Source organism: Thermobia domestica, chromosome 13 (assembly GCF_964235325.1).
Source record: "Thermobia domestica chromosome 13, izTheDome1.hap1.1, whole genome shotgun sequence".
Lineage (NCBI taxonomy): Eukaryota > Metazoa > Arthropoda > Insecta > Zygentoma > Lepismatidae > Thermobia > Thermobia domestica.
The window spans coordinates 95,972,574-95,996,720 of record NC_137466.1 but is presented as its reverse complement, the minus strand read 5'-3'; the positions used below and the strand labels follow the sequence as shown (position 1 = coordinate 95,996,720).

At 35.1% G+C, this 24,147-nt stretch overlaps 1 protein-coding gene across 3 annotated transcripts in view; it reads left to right on the top strand.

The window, feature by feature from the left end:
* The window catches only part of LOC145668362 (uncharacterized), a 112,625-nt gene that overhangs the window by 73,260 nt on the left and 15,218 nt on the right, over window positions 1–24,147 (top strand). For all 3 annotated transcript variants that reach the window (XM_081736134.1, XM_081736133.1, XM_081736135.1), the window contains exons 9-11: window positions 2,716–3,176; window positions 3,551–3,770; window positions 17,992–18,187. In XM_081736134.1, coding sequence (XP_081592260.1) covers window positions 2,716–3,176; window positions 3,551–3,770; window positions 17,992–18,187 — 877 coding nt within the window. The remainder of the gene's footprint in view (window positions 1–2,715; window positions 3,177–3,550; window positions 3,771–17,991; window positions 18,188–24,147) is intronic.

The following is a 24,147-nucleotide window of genomic DNA, read 5'->3' as shown; positions in this document are numbered from 1 at the left end:
CTTGGATCACACTTTTTAATCGAAGGGGAGAGTAGCACATAATATCACCTAAGGGGCTAAATCATCGCTCATTCTTAAGACAGGTTTTAATCCCAAGTACTGAAGACTACGGAAAAGAGCCAAAGAAAATATACATTATATTGAATCAAAATAGTGGAACTTAAAAAAAAAAAAGGGGCTTATGCCACTATTTTATTCTTTACTGATTTCATCTCTGAAGACAGTAATAGAAATTATTGTCTTTTTAAAAAAAAATTATTGGAAGGGACAGACATTCCACATGAGACTGAATTCACGGCTCATTCTTTACTGATTCTAATTCTTAAGCATCGGGGATTACGGGAAGAGTTAAAGAAAATGCACATTATATAGTATGAAAACCGAATGAGTTTCTGAAAATTGAGGAAATCTAAAACAAAAAAGGAGGGAGGACTAAGTCCACTACTTGATTATTTACTGATTTTAACTCCCTGTAGAATAATTATTAAAAATCCTCAACGGAAAAGTAAGTTCGGGTAAGTTTTTCGAGAGTTATCGTGGAAAAGACAAGACAGATACAGAAATGTCAACCGAGTCGAATGGTAGAAGTTTTGCTAACGCTCGCTTCAATTAAAAAACATGCCAGTATACGATATTTGTTGGTTGCAAACCCGGTGATAAAATGTATGACTGCTAGGTAAAGTAATAGCTCCTCCTTCCGCTTCAATCTAAAAGTGTTACGCGTTAATTTTTTTTAATTAATTTTTTAGTCTTTTTAAGTTTTTTATTTTTATTTTAATTTTAATTATTTTATTATTTATTTATACTTTTTAGTATTATTATTTATTTTTTATACTTTATTATATTTTATTTATATTTTTATTAATAATATAATTAACGATTAATAATATATTTAATATAATATAATAAATTATAATTTATTAAATATTTAAAAATATTTAATTTTAAGTTTAATTAATAAAGAAATAAAAAAGTTCAAAAGTTTTAAAATTAATAGCTAATGCTGAATAGACTTCCTTTCATAAGTACAATATTTCTATTATGAGTGTTGCCACTCGTCTCCATGCTTCCGTCTGCTACAGTAGAAATAGTAATATTTCTGATTTGGATGTGGAAGATACTGATAAATGTTGACATTATTAATTTTATCTTGGCTTGTCGTGGTTTACAGCAAATTCTCGTTTCCAGTTTTTATTTTACACAATTGGAGAAGAGATTTTTACAGACTAGCCATTGTAGTTCAATTTCTGACCATTTGTATACAATTTAATTAGTGAAGTATACCTAGTTATATCATAAATACTGCCACAAGTTTGAATGTGAATAATACAGAGAGTATTAACACCAAGGCAATTTATTTTGGTCATGTTTTACATTGATATGTTGTACACCTGACGCACCAATCATTTTTTGAAATGTACCCCCTTGGCCTTGATGCAGGCACGAAGTCTGTCCGGCCATTAGTCAATGGCATTACGCACCACGTCTATGGGAAAATTGTTCACTGCTCGGGTAAAGGATTGTTTCAGACTGTCGACAGATGGATGTCGTTTATAGCAGACCTTTGCCTGAAGGACTGCCCAAAGTTTGTAGTCCAACGGGTTAAGGTCCGGGCTGCTAGAAGGCCAATCAGCGGTAGAAATGAAGTAGTCGGGGACGTTCCGTGCCAGCCAGTTCTGGGTTGTTTTCGCTTTGTGGCCTGGAGCGGAATCCTGCTGGAAGGTCCACCTTTCTATAGGGAACATGGTAGCAGACAGTGGTTTCACTATAGGTGTTAGCACTGTGTCCAGGTACACCTTGGCAGATGTTTTAACACCTTGTTCGCAAAAATGCAGCTGGGTTGTGCCTAAGTAACTCACTCCCCACCAAACCATCACTGAGGCAGGATGATGCCCTCTGAACCCTTGGAGCTGCCTCAGTAGCTGCAGTAGATGACGGGGCATACACATGGTCATTTTGGGCGTTGTAGGCCTGCTCAATTGTGAATACCTTTTCGTCAGTGAACAGAATCTTTCTGTGCAGATCGTTGGCGTAATGTCGCAACAGTCTCTTTAAGAACCCTCTACGACATTAATGTTTGGGTCAGAAAGTGACCAGTCCGCCTCTTGTACGCCCGTAGATGTAGGTCACTCCTGAGCACACGAGACATGGAATTTCTGCTGATGTTCATCTCAGCAGCCATCACACTTTGTATTCTAACAGAATTTCTTCGAATTCTTGCTGCGACTGCTTTCTGGACCTGCGGGGTTCGTACCGTTCGTGGTCTGCCACTCCTTGCGCGGTCAGCTGCCGTTTCAGTCTCGGTATATCTCTGTATGGCGCGATACACGAATCTCTAGCTGATTTGTAGGGGTTTCAGGAGGTTCAAAATCTCACCTGCTGTCTTCCCGACCTTGTGTAGTGCAATTACTGCTACACGATTTTCGTACTCCATCAGAACTCAGTACAATATCAACGTGTGTCATGATATGTAGTGTGTGTGATGAACAGTCAAACTCACACTACATGCATCTTCCGCTTTATACACAGATGACAGCACTGTGTCACTCCGGATCCTACAGCGCCTCTCCAAACTTTGTGACAGTATTTATGATATAACTAGGTAGAAATTGCGCAAGTGTTCAATTATGAGAGAATTGAATAATTTATATATTTAATTGTACTTCATAATTTTGGTTCACTTTTAGTTATCTAAAAATACGTGTATTCTTTTAGTCTTTCTCAGGTGCCATGAGTAGTGGAGATATTTCATCAAATCATCAGTTAAGATTAGGAAGTTCCGGTATTGACCAGATACTTGGAAACTTCCAGAACGAAGGGAGACCTGTGCCAGTTTCTCACGAATCACGTTCCAGTATGGGAGTTGGGAACTCTAGTACCTCATATACTGCACCTCCGTTTGGAGTAGGTCCAGATGGCCTAGACAATGGATTTATGTCCCAGGATCCTCGCTCAACTTTGCCTCCACACATGTATGGTGGAAATACTCCTTTGCCTATTCCTTATATGCCTCCTGGTCTTGACGGATACAGTCAAGACATGTACAATGCACTTCCGGAAGTAGTTAAAAATCGTGGGCTTGGTTATGTTCCTTCACCATCAGAACTCCTGCCATACTACGACGTTCCACCGTTTTTTGCTATACCACCCCATATGCTTGGTTTCCGCTCAGTGAGGTAAGTTTATATTTCAACTAAATAAACTCATATTCAACATTAAATATCAAATTATTATGTATTGTATGATATCAGATATTAGCACTCGTGTTATAATTAATTCTGCAGATCTTAGTTTTTGTACTTCATGCATATTTCTTTTCTGAAGAAAACATAAATAAATATAACCTTGAGAAATTTACCTTTCTGCTGTATTGTAGATTAACGAAAGAAGAAGTAAGTAAAATTTTCTGAAGTTGTGTGTATAGAGAAAGAATTGCTTATTATCGCTTTCAAAACAAGACAAGTTTGTATATTAAATATTTACTTGTAAAATACTGTGCACGTATAGTTTGTAGTTTACTGTACAATTAAGTAACTCGATATAATTTCAGACGAAGTGGGCCCTCCAGTGAATTACATATGAGACTAGAAGAGTGTTATGATCAATTTAAGAATCTAGAAAAGGAGAGAAAGAAAACTGAGGCTGATTTGGCAAGACATAATCCAGGAAAGAAAGTCTCGTCAGCAAATAACATTCCTGTTCCCCGTTTACCTCCAAATCCTTCCCGTGTGGACCGATTGATCGTGGACCAGCTCCGAGAACATGCTCGTGTAAGCAGCCTTTATGATTTACTTTGTTTCTGCAGTTAAGACTGTTTTTGTAATCAAACTAATTTTTGTCTGTTTTACGAGTAATCGATAGTAATCGATATAAAAGTTATAGTGGTCCTTATATTGTTAGCAATAGTTTACTCATTTCTAGTGCATGGGGCCATGGTTTTATTCCAGGGAATGTAAACTACTGGTCGGCAAGTTTTTTATAAATATGGTTCTCCCGTTTACTCTCACTATTTTCACATTGTAAACTCTTCCATCATTAAATCGTGTCATCATGTCTTCTACCATTCAGGACTTGTGACTATTTCATTCACTTAGTTTAGTTCTGAAATTTTCCACCACCACACAGTACTATGTAATTGCAGTAGTTGCTACAATACTGTTGCGAACGTAGTTAATTCCAACAGTAAGAGCTTAATAGTAAAATTATTATTATTAGTGTGCAGTTATGAATTATATAAAAGAACTTATATCTTTGTAAGACTGAATTAAAACAGTTTTTCCTACATGTACGATATTTTAGAATATAAATTCCATCAGTAAAATAAAAACTGCCTTCATAAAGAAATATTCAAAACTTCATCAAGGAGGAACATATTCCAACGGACTGTACCATCAGAAATACGCCTCTCTTTAATCAGAAAAAAAGAAATTTTCGTTCTGTACCTAACTTATGTCGCAGAAAACATTAACAGTAAATATCAACGAAATACATTTTAAATGGAGTACTCTCTCTCTTCATTGTGATATAAGTCTGTACATTCAGTTGGCGACCGCAATGGCTCAGTGGTATAGAGCATATCTCTGGTGCATGGAGTCCATGGTTCGATCCCAGCTCGCGCCAAGTGAGTTCTGTAGTGAACAAACACAGTGTACGTGAAATTCCTGGAGGTTCTTCTGTTTCCTCCCACTTCCGTTGTTTCACCATTTTATTCATTTTTATAGTCTTTACGCTAGAACTGAAAGATTTCATTTTTCTACGAAAATAAAGTAAAATCATTTATCGGAGTATAGGCATACATCACTTACAAGGTTGTTTTTTTTTTTAAATCTTATTGTAATCATTGGCAAAAATAATAGAACAGTAGACCTTGTAAGTACGAGAGAACCAGGAATTAAGGGAACTAAGCAGAGAAAAGCTCAAGAAGAATATTGTGTTTGCATACCCTCTAAGTTTACAGTTCTTTTCTTTACCATGCTAATTTGTTTGAATAATTTAATTTAAAGGTGACACTAGATTTTTTAAGGAAGAGGGGGGAGGGGGGGACAAGCAGTAATTTCTTATAGTATAAATGTTTCCTTCCATTTTGCTTCGTCAATGAGATTACCGATACAATGATCGTCTCCTTCACTAAACTAATTGTACTGGAGGAATTTAGAAATTTAGCTAGCTTTTAAGTACTTCTAATAATAATAATAATAATAATAATAATAATAATAATAATAATAATAATAATAATAATAATAATAATAATAATAATAATAATAAAACTACCATATGAACGTAATATTTTCAGTATGCTTTTAGGGTTCCCTTCCCCTCAACGTTTAAACATAGATTAAATTCAAAGAAAAAGACACGATTATTTTAAGGCAGGCAATAGATACACAGCACACACTATACACAGAACTACGAGCGCTCACACCTGTTGCGTGTGGGCCCTGGTTTGATCTCAGCTAGGGGTTTATACTCGTGGACAAAAATGTGTGCCTGGTTTTTCCCACTGTTCTTCAGTTTCCTCCAGTCTCTTTATTCAGCTATTTCATTCATTATTATTATGACGAAATTAGTACTAATAACTACTAATTATCTCAGGAAACAGCCATATCAAATGTTTGTGTACGCAAGTTCGCGTCCTGGGTCCCTCTTATCACTTGACTTATCCCTAAAGAAAAAAATCAGTGAACTACAAATCCCCGAATTATTCAAATGCTTACCTGTGCAAAATCCACAAATTTGCATCTTAAGTGATTTCCATTTTCGCTATTTCGTATCAGTGTTAAGAACTTTTCTCACTTACGAAAAGGAACAAGTCTCCAGCGAGATTCAGTTAGCAACGTTCATCTAACTTCTACTCTGAAAATCGCAAGTGCAAATAACATGTCTCCAGACATCCATAGGTGGATGCAGAAAAAAAAAATCGGAGGGTCGGGAAACAATAGATGTCCAGGATGCAAAATTCTGGGAGATTGGGGGGTAACTTTTCCCACTTAATACTTTCATAAGAAAATTTCTCCTCACAAATAATTGCAGGGAGGAAAAAATGTGACACTATTATTAGAAATTTGCTAATTAATTATGATAATTCATATGTGTTAATTGTATATGTATAAGTGGTTTCGATGTGTTAAATTGCATATGTATGAGTGGTTTCGATCCCCGATTGGAAAACATTAAATTTGAAAGCATTACGTTGATTCGGATTTCATCTTAAACTCTAGATCCACGCTCTTACAGCTTCGGTGCTGAAGGGCCGCTGAACTTCATAAAACAAATAATACAAGCAAACTATATTTACATACTAAACACTTTCTTCTGTTAACTTAGTGTTCATCAACTTTTTTACAAATTCTGCACAACAAAGAACAAAAGCTCCTTCGTGGCTCAGCTGTTAGCGTACACCCCTTTGGTGTGGGAGACAGGTTCAATTCCCGGCGGGAGCGCATGTGGTTCAAATCTCATGTTAAGTTGTAGGTCCACGTCTCATATAGCCTTACTGCTGCAAGTGACGCTAAATTCAAAATCAAATCAAAATATGAATAAGATCGAACCCAAGTTTCTTGGACCAAAAGCAACGTGCTAACCATTTAGTCACCAGGAAACCTAAATTACTAATGACAAACAAATATACGGGACATTATTAGCTTAAGAAATGAGAAATGCAGAGTTTGAAATAGCATTTTGCAGTTTGTCGTTTGAGGCACGTGCCATTTAATCTATATATAATATGAGTATAATCTATTGGGTTAACGATTGATATGTGTCACTTTTAGAGAATTCCATGAGGCCCCATTTCATGAAACATGATTGTGAGTAACCTGTTCTATTATCAATACCAGGGATGCCGTACCCCCGCCACTAAACTTGAGCTTAAATGTCATCGGAACTGTCACCAATCAGCTAATAGGTCATTTTTGATTGTCACTCCTTTCTACTACCTGAGAGGATGTCTTACCCCAAAAGTATTTTTTTTCAGCCTGTAAATCATATATGTACGGAGTTCGGTTGAAATTGATTGAGACGTTCCATAGATATGCTGGAATATACACACATCTATCCATCCATATATATACAATATGTTGTTATCATTATCTGAGAAAAGTTTCCAATAAAATTGTTTTAGTTCGATCTTCGGATAGATTAGTCAAACGTTGCCAACCCAGTAAATGCTGTATTTATAATCATATGATTAATAAAAGCGGCACCGAGAAATACAGGGTGATTTTTTTAAAACTCATGGATTTCATTTGGTTCTAGAATATCTAACTGATGTTACCTTATGCTCAGCATAACGTAACATGGCCCGGTGCTTTTGAGCACCTTGTATAGTGGAAGGGAAATTTTAATTTTATTTAGAATGTAAGAAAACTGTTTTATTTTATAGTAGGAAAACCGTAGGTCGAAAATTTTGTGTAATTTTAGTAAAATAAATCGTTTCAATGGATATTATATGAAGATTACATGATTATTAATTATATTTTGTATATTTTACGTATTTATCCAAGAATATATCATTATTTTAGACAAAAAGGTGTATATTCCAGCTTTTTCAATGGTTTTCAGTTTATTTCTATCCATATTTCGGCATAGGGAATCTTCACAAGAAAGCTAAAAATTTTATTTCGAAAAATCTTCTTCAAAATTCCAAATTAAGAAAGTCAGCCATAATTTCTTCTTGGTGCATCTCTTTGTTTCGAAGTAAATTATTTGATTGGATAATCCACAATCACAGCTGCGGCTGAGATTTCGGCTTTCTTTGATCTTCGCACAGAAGCCTATCATCCGATAGTTACGTCACGATTATCTTCCAATTAGGGATCATCTTCATGTAATTCTTTGTCTTACGGCGTCAGCCATTTCAGGAGACAGACGTGCAGTGTTCAGCGTCTGCAGAAATTGTGGAATAATTTGTTGTTACGTTAAAACTGTGATAAATTCTTCGTTTTGGCTAGTATTAGAAGTTGTCAGCAGAGATAAACGTGTGAAAGAAAACGAAAAAAAATATAGTAGTAAACGAAGATAAGGCGCAATGTAGAGGAGTCGCTACAAATTAATTCTCTTTAACGAGGACGATTACGAAACATCACCTACTGATTGAAATCCAGATTATTTTCCAATAAAGTAAATTTCAATTAAACTTTTGGTTATTGTTAATTATCCCATATCGGACTCCCGAAGAAAACTCATCTAAACAACTTATTGACCGTGCCCATAGCGACTACTCTCAATCATGACTCCGTTTTCTTTCATTTAGAAATAGAAAAAAAAGAAGAAAGTAGAAGGGTAAAAGAAGGAGGTATAAAAAGAAGAAAGAAAAAGAAGTAGGGTATTTTAATAAGAAACAGATTACTGGATAATTCCGGAAATATAGTAAAAGGTCGGGAAAGTCCTCGGAAGATGAATCATTCTAAATGTTATTAACGACTAATCAATTTTGGAATGCTTCGGTATAGACACATGTTCCCTCATACCACCCAGACCTAGCTCCAGGCACCACGATCATGGGGTTGCCCAGACCTAGACCTGGAAATGAGAAAAGTGAAATTTAATTCTTTGTAAAGTTATTCCAACCGGTGATTGATAACCATCCAGCATCTGAACTCTGTCCTCTAGGATCGACCACACATATGAATTAGCCAAGGAAAAAAAAATCAAACTTATAAACTCAATATAAATTTATGTGTCGTATCAATCGAAGTCTCAACTTCCTGGAAGAAAGATGTCGGATTTAGGCTCATCCTGCTATTTTTGTTTCACTCCTAGAGCCGATTTAAACCATTAGTAGCGGTCCTTCATGACCTAGGTTATTTACCTTAACACATATATTAAAACATGACACATATATTACAGATGTTAATATGACAAATGATATCACACAAATTACTTAAATTAAATCCATCATGCATTCACACGCTCACTCACTCAGGACAGTGTATATATGTTTAAAGGAAACCAACTAACTACAAGGGTACAAATAGTTTATTACATTCATAGTGAAAAAAAAAAAAAGACAAACATATAATTATGAAGAAAATATTAAAAGCACAAGTTCTTGGTTATATATTAATAAAATACATGAAGTTATACTTTAGTAAATCTTTATATATTCAATCATATTGACAAATGGAAAGGAAAAAAAATTATTTACATGTATCATATCTTAGGCATGCTAAAGCAAATTATGATTTGCGACATACGCAAAGAAGACACTTATTTCACTAAAAAAAATATATATATATATAGATGAACAAAGAGGAAAGAAAAGAAAAAAAAACTTTTAAGTGTATCAGAACTTATATGAGTCTCTACCTCACATTGGGTAATAAAATATTAATGATTTTGAGCGTTCAAATCACAAATCACGCACTACTCGTAGTGTCCAGAACATTTCGCTCCATTTAACTTCGTTCGTGTTTATATATATCTCTCTCTCTCTATATATATATATATATTGGTTTACAAAACCATTCGTCGTCTATACTTGGTTTATAACTTTTAACAGTTTATATCTGCAATCGCACACTGCGACGCTTTATACCCATCCAGGGATTTCGAAAAATCACTATCGCTAGAGGATGTTTCTCCTCTTAGACGGTCCATTTCCAAACTTATTAATTGAATAGTTTTAAGTTATTTATGCAACACTGGGACACGTCATGAGGCCTTTCCTTAGGATCACTTTCGTATATATTTATACATGGTTCGGATTTAAAAAAAAAAATGATCTTCCACAGGTGTACGGAGTATGATGTTTCAAATTGAGGATAAAAAAAAAACTGGTCAAGTCACAGGATACATATGAAGGTGAGACGGATTCAAGGTACACTTTCCACAATGGTTTTAGGTTAGTAATTCAGGGATAATATTCGTTATGATGTGGGTTACGTTTAGACCTGCCGTTACTTTTCAATACATGCCATTACATAATTACAGAGGTTATCAATTACATTTATTCAGAAGAAAAGGAAAATTACTTAAGTGCACGGCGGTATTCTTAACAAAATCTACATTCTTAAATTCGTCGGAGGACTCACTGGTAAACTATAGCAACCAATACACGTTTAGGGGGACAGACACGAGCGCTCTTACATATATTCATAATACATTTAATATCATACTTTTACTTTAAAATCATATTCACATACTAATTACATATACATTTCGACGTATTCATTTCTCTCTCTATATATATATATATTTATAATAAATGCGCACACATTTAAATTAATCACCCCAACAATAAATTTTTCGAAAAGGTTGCAACATTGTCCCAGAACAAATGACTTCCGACATTACATATGAAAAAAGAAAATCGCTTTTCTACCTGATACCGCGCATCTATAAATCTTTCACTTTTATATAATCAATTCGTGTTTAAATCATGAAGAAAAAAAAAACTTTGTGAGGCAGGCACGTAACACAGAGCATTTCTAAAGATATAACTAGATAAACCAAAATACAATTTCTGGGCCCAGATCAACTACAAAGTAATCGAAAACCAAAACAGAAAGGAAAGTGACCAACGGATTACAAAAAAACTTAAGAGGAACGACGGTGAAAGAACGTAATCGAAGTGTCGTCAAATACTAAGTCTTTGTTCATTTCAGCGATAGGTCAAAATGTGATGGAGGACCCAATCACTATCTACTTTATCCATGAATCGTGTCTTGCAACGTCTCAGCTGGTAATTTCAGATCAGAGTTGTACGTTAAATAAATCGTAAGCAACAAGTTCAAAATCGGGGGGAGGAGGTTGAAAATTTTAAAAAAAAATCTCGAAGTAAGAAGACAGAGAGAGAGAGATAGAGAAGAAGGAAGACGAAGAATAGGGGCGCCAAAGACTTAAGTGAGAAATAACTAACGCTACAAAGATGGAAGTCGAATTTCGCTCTCAACAAAATCCATAGCCAAAATATTCTTAACATGCCAAAAAGGGTGGTCTACTCAAATACGTAGACTCAAGGGGCGCCCTGCTGCCAAGGATGCAAGTTCTGTGTCCATCAGATCCCAATCCCACAAGAGTTTGCTTGTAAGATTGAAATCCGATCCCCGTATCCGGCCCAGACCAGCAGGATGAAAGGAGAGGGGGAAGGGACCAGGTAACTGCGTCCCCAATTTTGAAATCTCTAAGTAAAAAAAAAATATTCGACCCCTTAGAAAAACTAAGAAGGTTCGAGGACAGTAATGAAACTAGAATAGAAGTATTATCTAAGATATCCCTAACTAATGATTTGCCGAAATAAAAAAAAAATAAATAAACTGAATTTTGGATCGGTGATTTCTATTGCCAAACCTCACCGATAGCTCCCCTTCGCAGAATGCGCTAAATTCTGAGGCATCGATTAATTTCCATCACTATCTAGTTTAAAACTAAGAAAAGAAAACGAAAATATTCAAGGGGGGAGAGGTCGATGCCCGGGTACGGTAATAAATTTCAATAATTAATTGTTTTGATTCTGTAACCCTATCAGAACCGTCGCCTCCATGAACATTGTAAGCTAGCCTGAGTAGGTAACGTGAAGGAAAAAAAAAATCTCACGGAGTGGTACATTCTATTTTTAAAACCGACCAGAAGATATGATTCACTACAGCCCTGTTGTATAACTACTATTGTCCTTTCATAATTTATCATTCAATATGTCTAGTCTGCGATTATATGATGCTACCCATTCTATCAGATGGTATTACTATGGTTGATTATTATTATAACACATTAAACTACAAAGTATTACCATAGTCCGACTATATATCGCCCTCCGGTCCGCGTGATATCATGGTGCAGGGGTCAGAACTTGAGATGTTTGTAGCTACACGTATCTATTCAATATCTATATATCAACACGCGGCGCAATATTCACTGGGCTACTATATATTTAACTATATGGGTGTCCTATATTCTATATTCATTTATTACAATATTCATATACTTTATATTCATATTCACATTAATATTCATATTATATTCATATCATCATTCTTTTCATTTGCTACGACGCTATATTCTACAAACACCCTGTTTCCTCTATCTACGCCCAGCCTATATACACATTTCATCATAACACTTTAAAATCTATAATCACTACAAACATTTCCCATTCCGATCACCGCACGACAACCTCACTCGAACTCAAGACTCTTTCACCACACACACAATACTATGTAATACTCGGTAGCTTTATTAAGAAGAAAGAAAGAAAAAAAACAAAATCCTACGTATGTTCACTAAAATTAGAATTATCTGCGATAATGTTTAATGTTTATGAAATTCTGCAGCAACAATGAACTTCTGCAGCCACGAAGGAAAAATGGACATTTATTATAATTTCAAAGCGAAGAACTAGCATCATATCGCCCGACTTCTGTTAAAAATTTACGTATTGTTTATTTACTTAAATATCTCGATTTCTAGACTAGGCAGAATGTTGAAATTTTCAGAATATATTAATTTTGGGTCACTTGACCTAACTGTACATTCATATGGGCTGTGAATTATACCTTCTAGGTTTTATTTCGGAAAGAAAGGTCAATTTCATGAAAACTAAATCACTAAGCACCTCGACGGAAGAATGGCGGTTAGTACTGACTTTTGACACTAGGGCTAGCGACGATATAATCAACCCTTGAACAACTGAATGTGACCTTGTACACGGAATTATTATACTATATTACGTTCACTTTTAAATATTGTGTATGAGTTCACTTAATGACGGAGTAATAAAAAATTTATCGCATAGTAAATACTACACTGTCCATATTTAATTATCTCACACACTCTTTCATCACTTAACTATCACAATTACTACTGATACTACATTACAAATATACACATACTACTTAAACTACAAGACACATCATGCCAATACACACCAATTATCACTATCATTAATACATGTTATACTGATAAATACACACAGAAAACATTCATATTTTACCATTTTAAATCGGCTCGAAAGAAAAGGAAAGAAAGGAACAGGGCCAACTGGCCCTTGTATTTACTAAATCACATTCTTGAGTGTTTAATTAATGCCCTGAGGGGACATATCGAAGTCTTAGCTAACAATAGGACCCCTGCCCTGAAGGGGCAGGAACCTGGAACAAACTACATGTTCAACTCATCCCGCTGGAAGCCGTACTCCCAATTTGGGAGTCAGATAGGAGCCCTCTGCTTAATTTACACGTAATGCTGATGGCTACTAACACTACAAACAGACCTAAAAATACCGCCATATATATATATGAAAAAAAATCACGTACTAACTACACAGACAGATTACTGAACGGACAGGTCTGACCGAACCTACACTGATTCAGGAGGGGCAAGAGGGAAATTTAACTATTCGATTCACTGAACTGCAAACTGGGTTTGGGAAAGGAGATTAAATGCACACACTATCCTGAATTCTGTCCATCACGAACTATATCTGCACAACATGGCGTCACCGAGTTATGCTTCCTATTTCAGCTTTTTAGTTCAGTTTTTACTACGAAATTTAATAGTTTTGGCTCCTCGAGACTTCCAGAGATTTTAGATGTTAAAAAACTCCCAAATATTACCTTGTTTGCAGCTTTTCTACTCCTTTTTCAACTTTATGATCGAGAAGATCCGAATCTGGCTGTTGTCAGTAAAATTTTCAGGCATGGAATGGAATAATTGCGCCCTAATATCATAGCGTGGGTTTATCATCCAATCAAAACAAAGCATTTTTGGCGGTGGGGCTTTGAAACGAATAAAATTTGGTAAAATCTGGATCAAACTAGATTTTAGAAGGACCTAGGTATCTAAAAGAGAGGTGAAGGGTGGTCCTGAAAATTCTGTCGAATTTTAGATTGGTTATTTGATCTGGAAAGTTCCGTCCAATAGTGGATCTATATTTTCGGATAGCACTGACACCGTAAGAATTGTAATAATCCATTTACATATACATATGCAAGACTTATAACTAATTTAAAATATAAATAAAGATATTGATTCCCAAAACTATCATTCGCAATGAATTTTTTTTTACAGTTTTCCATGTTAATTTGAAATAGAATAACGAACAATATTACGAATTGTATGAACAGCCAGAAATTTTTTGTTAAGCGTCAAGTACAGTCGGTGCAAAAAATTTCGGGCACCCTCCTATTAAGAACATAATATCATTAGACTGTAATGGCATATTACACGTGCTGTGTTTGGGGTTTTGAACAAAATTATTAAACCAGTAATATTATAAACTGTGAAGTGATTTCGTCTTGCATAAGGGATACCAGCATGGAAGGTGTCTATTGTTACGGAATGAGCTCATTGGCAAATTTTACGTTCTCGGTCAACGAGAGAACGTAGGAGAATCCGGAGGAGACGGTGACGGAGAGTAAATATTGAGTCGTTGTGCAGGCATCGAAGAAGAAGAAGTTGAGTGATGCTCAATGGCTTTTTCAGATCGGTGCTACAGTAGTTAGTATCCGAAATTATTTTGGGACCACAACTTAAGAGTCTCCCAGGAGACTCAAGTGGAGTAATTCGTCAGGAAACTTTTTTTAATATATCCGTTCAGTCGCTGTTTAAGAAGCAGACTCACGTAAGTAGGAACCAGTAAAAGTGAAAACTCACTCCAGGTATTTGGCATCTGCAAAATTCCTTGTCTCGAGAAAACCGATATGTGTGATTATATTTTCTGTTGTATGTGTGAAATCCATAACATGAAGTGTTAAGTGCGTAAAGTTTCCCTCAACGCCGCACACATGCAGATTCGGGCAATGTGACATCGTGATTTCATTCGATGGGGGGGAAAAGAAAGCTAGATTATCTCAGCACAGAGCGATTGTTGTAATCACAAGAAAATGTGTACCACACACACATTTTCCCCCAGTGAAGAAAAGATGTTTAGATTCCCTGAAATCTTGAAATTATTCGTTTTTCGGTAACACTGCTCGAAATTAAAGTTTTGTTTATTTTGGCATGTTTTCTTTGGTTTTGAAACAAAATGATTCTAAACGTTGATTTTTTGTAAGTAAGTGTCAGATTCACGGCTACAGTTAAGTGCAAGGGTACATGAATTTTGCGTACCGGTAACTGAAAACTTTCGGCAATAGGCTAAACCTTCGTAATATTTTAATCTGATACCCATCAAGTTTAGAAGTTTTTTTTTTTAATAATTACTAGTAAATACCTTTTTCTTCTTCATTAAGAAGCTTAAAAGTTTCAGAGCGACACTAATGCAAGTAACCACTGCGTCTTCGGTCTGAATGTGGTAGCGAAACAAAACAAAATATAAATACAAAATAAGGATGGTGCTTCATGAAATATATGTGTGATTTTTTTTTTTTATATATTCTTGTTTAGGTTAAGTTAGTGTAGTTAGAATAGGGATTTAGGTTTAAGTATGTCAGTATGTAAGTGAATGTTTACCTGTGCTAGATTGTTCAGTGGGTCCGAGATGTAAGAGAGGTAGCGAAGAGCGTAAATCCTCTATGCCGGCCACAATCTCTATGCACAGAGAAGTTTAAGCACCAAAGAATAAATAAAGAAAAGTGAAAGTAGCTAACCACAACAGTAGGCAGTGAAGCATTATTTTCAATAGTGTAATGTGTTTATGTTGTGTCTTTTCATTTGTTCTGCGTGTTGATTCAATGTAAATGTTCTGAAAGTCAAGAATATTAAATGAATATTAAATGAATATGAATATTTTGGGAATATATGTGCAAAAGTAAATAATGTTTTGGCTCTGAAAGATATAGAAATTGATCATATTATTTTTTTTTTTTTTTTTTAGATGGGTATGTCAGTTTAATGTAAAGATTTTCTGTTATCAAATATTTTTGTCCAACACTACATTCATGAATATTTTCGAATAAACTTACTAGCCGTGAAAACATCTTTCTTTTCGAATACAGAATATAATTATCTCGTAGTTTTAAGAAGTAGTAGAAATATGGAGTTGATGTTTTTGGTATGCATGCGAAGCATGATCAAAGCAAAGAGCAGTACGTACAGAATAAGTTTACTGGGGAAATGAAATAGCTGTGAAATTCAGGGAAGAGACTTTCCTTAGTGTGACCGAGTTGAAAACAACCGAATCTGTAGAAAATTTCTCATTTTATCAGTTTCAATCAAAATCTCAGTTTGGATTTTTTTTTTTTTGAGTTACAAAATTCTGTTTCAAGATTTTTTTTTTGAAAATTCAGATAGGGCTTTCACAGACAACATTAAGATCTTCATTGTGCTCATTGCCAGCTCCACTCGTAGGTCGATGTCCTGTGTCTGTAGTCGTGGTTCACAACCTATTTCCGGATGGGATGTGGATGATGAACTGCAGGCCTGGATACCGGACTGTGAGTCGAGATGGAAGAGAGTTTGGAAGCTTTATATTTCGGGCCAGATTTGAGTTCTATTTTCCGTAGATGATTGGCTTGGTGAGTGTATCAGTGGCTGTTGATGACGAGCCCATACGGGCCCAGTAGGTTCGGTGTCACTAGTCAGTGATACATTCAACATAGCATGTAATCTCAAGGAAAGGGAACATCGTACAAAACACAAACAGTCAATTACAACATCAGTTTATTCAGTTTATTTATTTATTTTAATTTTTTTTTAATTTAGTAAAACTGAAGTCTGATTTTCATGACGTCTGGACTGGTTTGTGGCAAATGATGAAGAAAGGGTGGGAGATTTATGAGACTACGTTTACTGGTTTAATTCATCCGGGGTAATATCGACCACGCCTCAAGAAAAAGAGGAAATATTTGTCAGTGTACCTTACAATTGGAATAGGGTATTGGATTTTTGAAGCGAAATTACAGAATACAAATTAAGTGTTAGTGGTAGCACTCATAAGTCACATGGTGAATAGCTATAGCCGGTTTCTTGTGACAGACGACGGAGAAATTCTTGGGCTACTTAAGGAGTCGATAACTAGCATCTTTCACAACACCCACCTGCGGGGTCCGATGTTTCCCTGTCTCAATCAGAAGCGATCCTATTTCTTCCAATTTATTCACTAGCTACCATATTATGCTCCTGTCTGGGGCAGAACGTTAAGTAATTTGTTTCTAAATGTCCTTTGCATAGCAACAACAGATCCCTTTCTCCAAAAACTTCTAACGATAAACTCATGTTGCTCCAAAGAGTACACTATTCTCACGGTGTCCTGACCATACTCACACAACAGCGCAGAACTGTACAGTACAATTCCCAATACTACTGCCCAGTTTCCTGTTTCTTATTGATCTTGGCGAGGTTGTCATCTAACGAAGAAAACGCAATCAGAAGCGATCCTATTTTCCAATTTATTCACTAGCCTGAAATCCATACCGCACCGCACCTCATTCTAATTGTAAGGTACACTGGCGTATATTTGCTGTTTTTCTTGAGACGTGGTCGATATTACCGCAGATAAATTTAAACAAGTAAACATAGTTCCTTAAATCTCCCATCCTTCCTTGATCATTTGCCACAAACCGCAGGAAAATCGGACGTCAGTTAGAAATTATAGACCTAAATGAAATCCGTGAGTTTAGAAAAATCACCCTGTATGACTCGTTTATAAAATATAACTTTTAAATATAATAAGAATTTATCCTGTCCGAAAGGCGGGATATGTGTGATTATTTTGTATTGGTACACCTATTCTTCACCGTAGAGGTATGTAGTAAGTAAGTTTATAATATTTCGTGAATTCAAATAATCACTTTCGATTCTAGAATATAATTAATTAATTAATAGTTTTAAAGCGGACTATGTTGAATAGACAACTGTATGTAGTTTATACTGTGTTCATATTACTCGTAATTACCAAATTATATTCGGCTTGATATGGAATAAATAGGTTGTGGATTTTATATGTGTAATTACAACCTAATTTCCATTTAATAATAGTGATAATACGTTTCATAGGGTTGGCGGTAAAGTTTATTAGATATTCCACTATCCTATCGAAAGTAGCGGACCGGCAATTTTAATTATTAGGAATTAAGGTTAAGTGTTGCTATTATAATAAAATTACAAAATTTACAGGTCATAACTTTGGTGGCAAAAATGGAGCGTCTTCGAGGTGTAAATGTGCATTCCCAAATACATGCTGCTATGGAACTGTGGTTAGATGCAATCAAAAAGGTGCAAGCCAGGCGACGTGATGAGATAATAAATTCCACAAATAGACACCATAACATTGTTGCTGGAATACCTACACCGCGAATTCAGGAGGAAAAAGGTGAGTATAAGCGTGTAATTAAAAGAATGTTGTAAGGCAAAAGAACAGCTTGTTAGAGGATCTTGTGTTTTTGTCAGATATACTGGAATTAAAATGAGAAAGATGACTATTGTTATAAATTTCGGTAACACTTCTTAACTTATTTAGAAGTAATGGTACAGTCAATATATTTCATGTAAAGCTATCAGTTCGAATAATATTTGTGCTGCACATTGGTTTTGGCTGTTTTTATAATCTGTTTTCGCTTATGTGAGGTCTTCTCATTTTCTGTTGAATACATATTGCGAATTAGGTGCAATAATGTAGTTTATCTCCTTTCTTTTAAATTAAACAATAATTAGTAAATAGATGAAATGTGAAATTACATATGAGAAAATTCGAGAATGGATGGATGGAAACTATTATTTATTTCATATTACCTTTTCTTGCCCGTAGATTGTTCGATCATATTTCTTCTGTAAATATCTTTAATTTCGATCAGATAGTATTAGCCTTGTTATATCGGCGAACCTGAGAAATTTTATTTTTGTCGTAAACAGGTTTGACAACTGATCTCAGCACCTAAGAGTCTTTTCGAGATCTTTGAGGGTGGCTTTTTAAAAATGAAAGAGTAGAAAAAACTCATTTGTGAAGGTCAGCCACTGAATAATGATTGACCATCTCTCTGGATCAAGTGGAATATGTTAAATGATTTATGTGTGTTTCTTCTTTCTTTCTTTAGCCGAAACACAAGTACAATATGTCAACATACAGTTTTGTCAGTTTTTGGTGTAACCGTGGGAAATCTTTGTCAATAGCATGTTGGGTTGTAGTATCTCTTCGAATTAATTTTACGTTTCTTCTTTCTCATTAAGTTTCTTCTATTTTCCTGCCAGTACATTTAAGCCAGTGATCATGACCTAGACGATCTATATGATCACATTGTCGACCCTGTATTCGTAATCCATCTGTGATTGATATAATGCTCAGTCTTTCGCAGAAAACTACATTATTTAGTCTTACTACGAGGGATACTTCACACATTGATTCTGAGAACTCATTTGATTCTTGTTTCAAATGCTAATTTAATTGTTTACGTTTCATACTGTACACTCATGTCCTAAATTATTGTCGCATGTCTATAAATATGTTGTTGTAGAAATATAATTTGATAACGAATTCACCCGGTATTTCTTACAATGTTAGTATGTGTATAATCGGCAAAGACATGCATGTGGCAAATTTCACGTCAAAATAGCAGTAAATAAGAACAATACAACGAAAATAAAACTTCCTTCTCCATTTAGCAACATTTTGTTTTACTCATTCTAATTTTCGTATTTAAAATTCTTTTCCTATGAAATTTACCGCAAATATACATTTCCCGATTATACACATAGTATCAGCATTAAAATTACCCTGCAAAATCATTATCAAATTATATTCTTACAAGAAGGCAGTTATAGGTATGCGACAATCATTTTGGACATAAGTGTACATACATAAACTGGCAGGTCTAATATTGTATCTTTTAAGTGGTAAGAAGTTTCATAATCTGAATTCATAAAAGGTTATTTATGTGTATATAGGCGTTGCTTTAACTATGGGAGCGTATATTAAAATGCGCACTATGTGTTGACAACTTATCCAACGGATGAGATTAGAACTACGTCTATCATACGTTAAATAGTAGAACATAATCTTCATACTATCCATAACCGCAATAAATCCAATAATTCAGACACACACGGATCACACAGTGTATGTAATCATGTGTATTCAAAAACATTTGAAAATCCCTTAGTTGGTAGACCCAGAATATTGGGCCAATTCACAAACCACTGTTCATGAACAGTTTTTAATGGATAATGTGTCTCACACGTTCGCTATACGATCGAATTTGCTATACGTTCAGAGGCTTGTTCTAACAGTCAGTCGACTGTCATCCATAATCGTATTCAACACACGTTTGATGTTTTTCGTTGATGTTGCTGTCACTAGACATTGTCACGGTTCCAAAATGCTTGGTCGTCCAGGCTTGAATTCGTCGATTCAATTTTAACATTTGCCAGTGATCGGACTTCATTACCAAAGCTTGAGTCACGCTCTGCTGAATTTGTGTTAGACTTAAGCTATTTCGACAGATGTACCAAATCATGGTTCTATCACCTACTCGCTTCTCTGACACTTCAGCCATTTCAATCCTTGAAAAATAGAAGAAAAATCATTATTTTCAGACAATTTAACACAGTATGTTATAAAATTATAATCGTACAAAGTTACAGATCTCTAGCACTACTCTTTCCCTGTTATACTCAAAACTTTTCGTCTTCCGTGTATTCTTAGCCAAAAGTGAACATTCTTTGGCGAATCTGAGTTATTTCACACCAAATATTAAAATTTAATTCTTACGATTTCAAGAGTGTAGTCTTTAAAAAAGAGATGTGGATGGGTTTTTACTAGACTGTACATGTATCTCTTGGCATTATTCATATCATGAAATATACGGCTTACTAAGAATTTCATAGTAAGTATCGTACCCTGCAGTTACTGACAGTTTAAACAGCAGTTTTTCTTCTTTCTTAACAAACGACGTGGAAATCATCGTTAAACAACAGTTTTTTAACCGTGGTTTGGGAGGCAAGCTGCTGATCAACCGAGAGCGACGGGCGATGTGTACATATCTTAGAGCCCCACTCATGCTAGTAATATAACTAACATTACACCCATACGTATCAAATTGACGTAAAATTTCGATAGATGCGATATTTATTATGCATTCGTCCCTCCTTCCATCTCACTGTTCCTACACAGACTTCCATTCTGGCTAAATCTGGGGACAATCAGAAACTGATAGCCTTCATGACTTCTTGAATATTCATAGTTAATCCTGCTGCAAACAAGTACTTATTTTAATTATGCAGAGGCATTGAATAGAATAGTAAAATCATTAATCCAACATTTTTGTTCACGTAACTACTTCGAAATAAGAAGTGAAACATGAGTGTGGGTCACTTTATACAAGGTTTCTACTAAGTAATATCAGAAGTTAAGTAATTGTGTAGGATTTAGGAATAATATTTATTTATTTATTGATGAAAGTGACACCACAATCAAAGCCTTGATTTGGTCACATTAAAAAGATACATAAATAAACAAGTCATAGGAAATACATTACACAAAATTTAGAAACATGCAAGAAGAAACTTAAAGTATTAATTTATAAAACACAAAAGTTATGTAAATTTAACAATACAATATACTGTGCTTGCATAGAATTGTCCAAGAAGAAGGAAGAAAAAAATACATAATACTTCACATACTGATTTAAATTTCAAAAGTTGTTTATAATAATAATTTTTAATTCTTTACTCGTTATTGAGGAAAGTAAAATGCAACTAAAAGCTTCAGTTGATTATATGAAAATAAGAAAAAATGCATACGAGTAAAAAAAAAGGATTGGAAAATATATTCCACAAAAATTTAAAAAAAAACATGAAAAAACATAAAATAATAATTGGTAAAACACAAAACTTATGTAGAAATTGAAACACAATACACTATACTACAGAGAATTGCCCTAGAAAAAAGACTATTCATTAATAATAATCATCATCATCAGATATTGATTTTTTAATTTAAGGACATTGTTTATTAAAAATATCAAGTATTACAAGCTTCGTATTAACCGTTTGAATACTTTTATATATTGCAATATCAACCAAATTGGTTACAAAAAAAAGTTGAAAATTTTTTGGCTTATAAGATGGAGAACTGATGTTTGCCAAATCGATGAGATCAATCTTACCATGAATTATACTGCAAATAAATTTAATTTGCTGTAAATTTCTTCTTTCAACGAGGGAAATTAAATTGAGTTTCAAAAGAATAGCATCATTGGGTGAGGTATTAAATCTAAATTTAAATCGAAGCCAAGCCAAAAAAAATAAATTTGAATAACTTCAATAGCGTGGGTGATCGAGATCAAATTCCTATTCCATATCAAAGCAGCATATTCTGAGTGCGATCTCTTTAAAGTCTCTTACAACCTGTTTAATGAGACGGAAGTTCCTTCTGGCCTTCGTCAAAATACAAGGTGTACAACTTTGCTTCCACCGTTTTTTCCCCAAAATATGACGTTTTAAGGAAACAAATTGCTTACCCAGGCATTATTCAAAGTATTATCCATCGCTGTTCACTACTTTCTCCCATCTTTCGGGCAGCGTACGAATGCCGCGTCGAAAAAATGTTTCATCTTTGGAGGCGATCCACGAATTGATCTACTTTTTGACTTCTTCATAAGATCGGAAGTGTTGGTCAGTCAGGTCATGCGCCATTGATCGAAACAGGTGATAATCAGAGGGAGCGATGTTTGAAGAGTACGGCGGGTGGGGTAGGACTTCCCATCTTAACGTTTTCAAGTCCGTTTTGACCACTTTTGCAACGTGGGGTCGAGCGTTATCGTGCTGCACAATCACTTTGTCGTGCCTCGCTGTATTGCGGCCGTTTGTCCTTTAATGCTCGGCTCAAACGCATTAATTGCGTTTGATAACGATCACCTGTGATTGTTTCACTTGGTTTTAACAGCTCATAGTACACGACGCCGAGCTGGTCCCACCAAATGCAGAGCATGATCTTGGAGCCATGAATATTCGGTTTGCCCATCGACGTGGAAGTATAGCCGGGATATCCCCATGATTTTTTGCGTTTAGGGTTATTGTAATAAACCCATTTTTCGTCCCCCGTCACAATGGGATGCAGAAATCCCTTCCGTTTTTGCCTCTGAAGCAACTGTTCACAAATACACAAACGCCGTTCAACGTCTCTTGGTTTCAACTCATCCGGGACCAAGTTCCTTCTTTCTGAATCATTCCCATGGCTTTGATTCGTTTTGAAATGGCTTGCTGTGTCACTCCCAATGATCGTGCCAATTCTTCTTGAGTTTGACGCGAGTCTTCACTCAGCAATGTCTCTAATTCTGCATCTTCGAAAACTTTGTTTTCTACCACTATGCCGGTCTTCGACGTTAAAGTCACCGTTCTCTCACTAATAGCGTCCTCACCACAAGTACTTGAGAGCATTTGATGAGACTCAGCCGCAGATTTCTTCATATTAAAACAAAAAAGTATAACCTCCCGCAAATGGCGAGAATTTGGCTCGTCACCTGACATTTTCAATCGAGAACAACTTTGATGCACACACAAATCGACTAATGCTTGAATGGGGTTATGTTGACAGAGGTCCAAGCTAACTGCCTAACGTCTGCGATCTATTTATCTCGACCGCTACTTACCTTTGTAGCCACCTATCGGAAAACGGCGGAAGCAAAGTTGTAGACCTTGTATTATCAACGCTAATTTATTATGACTACCAAGATCTTCGGTAGTTGTAACCATTTCAATTTTATAATAATTAATTTTGTACTAATACATTGGTTTTCCTCGAACATAATACTGTTTTAGTTTTATTCACATTCAGAGGTAATAAATTGTTTTCAGATCATTCAAAGATTGAGTTAATATCTGCCTGGAATATTAAGTGGTCGTCATAGTTTTGAATATTGAAAAAAAAAAGCATATAAAAGAAAAGAACAATTCAAAATATAATATTACCAGTGTCATTTACATTGATAATAAATAACAACGGACCCAAATTAGATTCTTGTGAGACACCAGATGAAATATTAGATGTAGGTAATTTACAACTTACATACCAAACCACAAATTTACGATCAAACAGATAAGAGGCAAACCAAAGTATTAAAGACTTAGGAATATCAAAAAGACAAAGCTTTTTGAGAAGAACATGATAAATCTTATCAGAAGTCTGAAGTGCGAAATCAAAGTAGATAGTGTCCGCTTGATCTTTACTAAAAAGTACAGAAGTAACAAAAATTAAAAATCTATTCAATTCAGTTGATTTACCCTTTATAAAGCTGTATTGTTCCTAGGCAATGCGATGATGAACACAGTATTATAAGT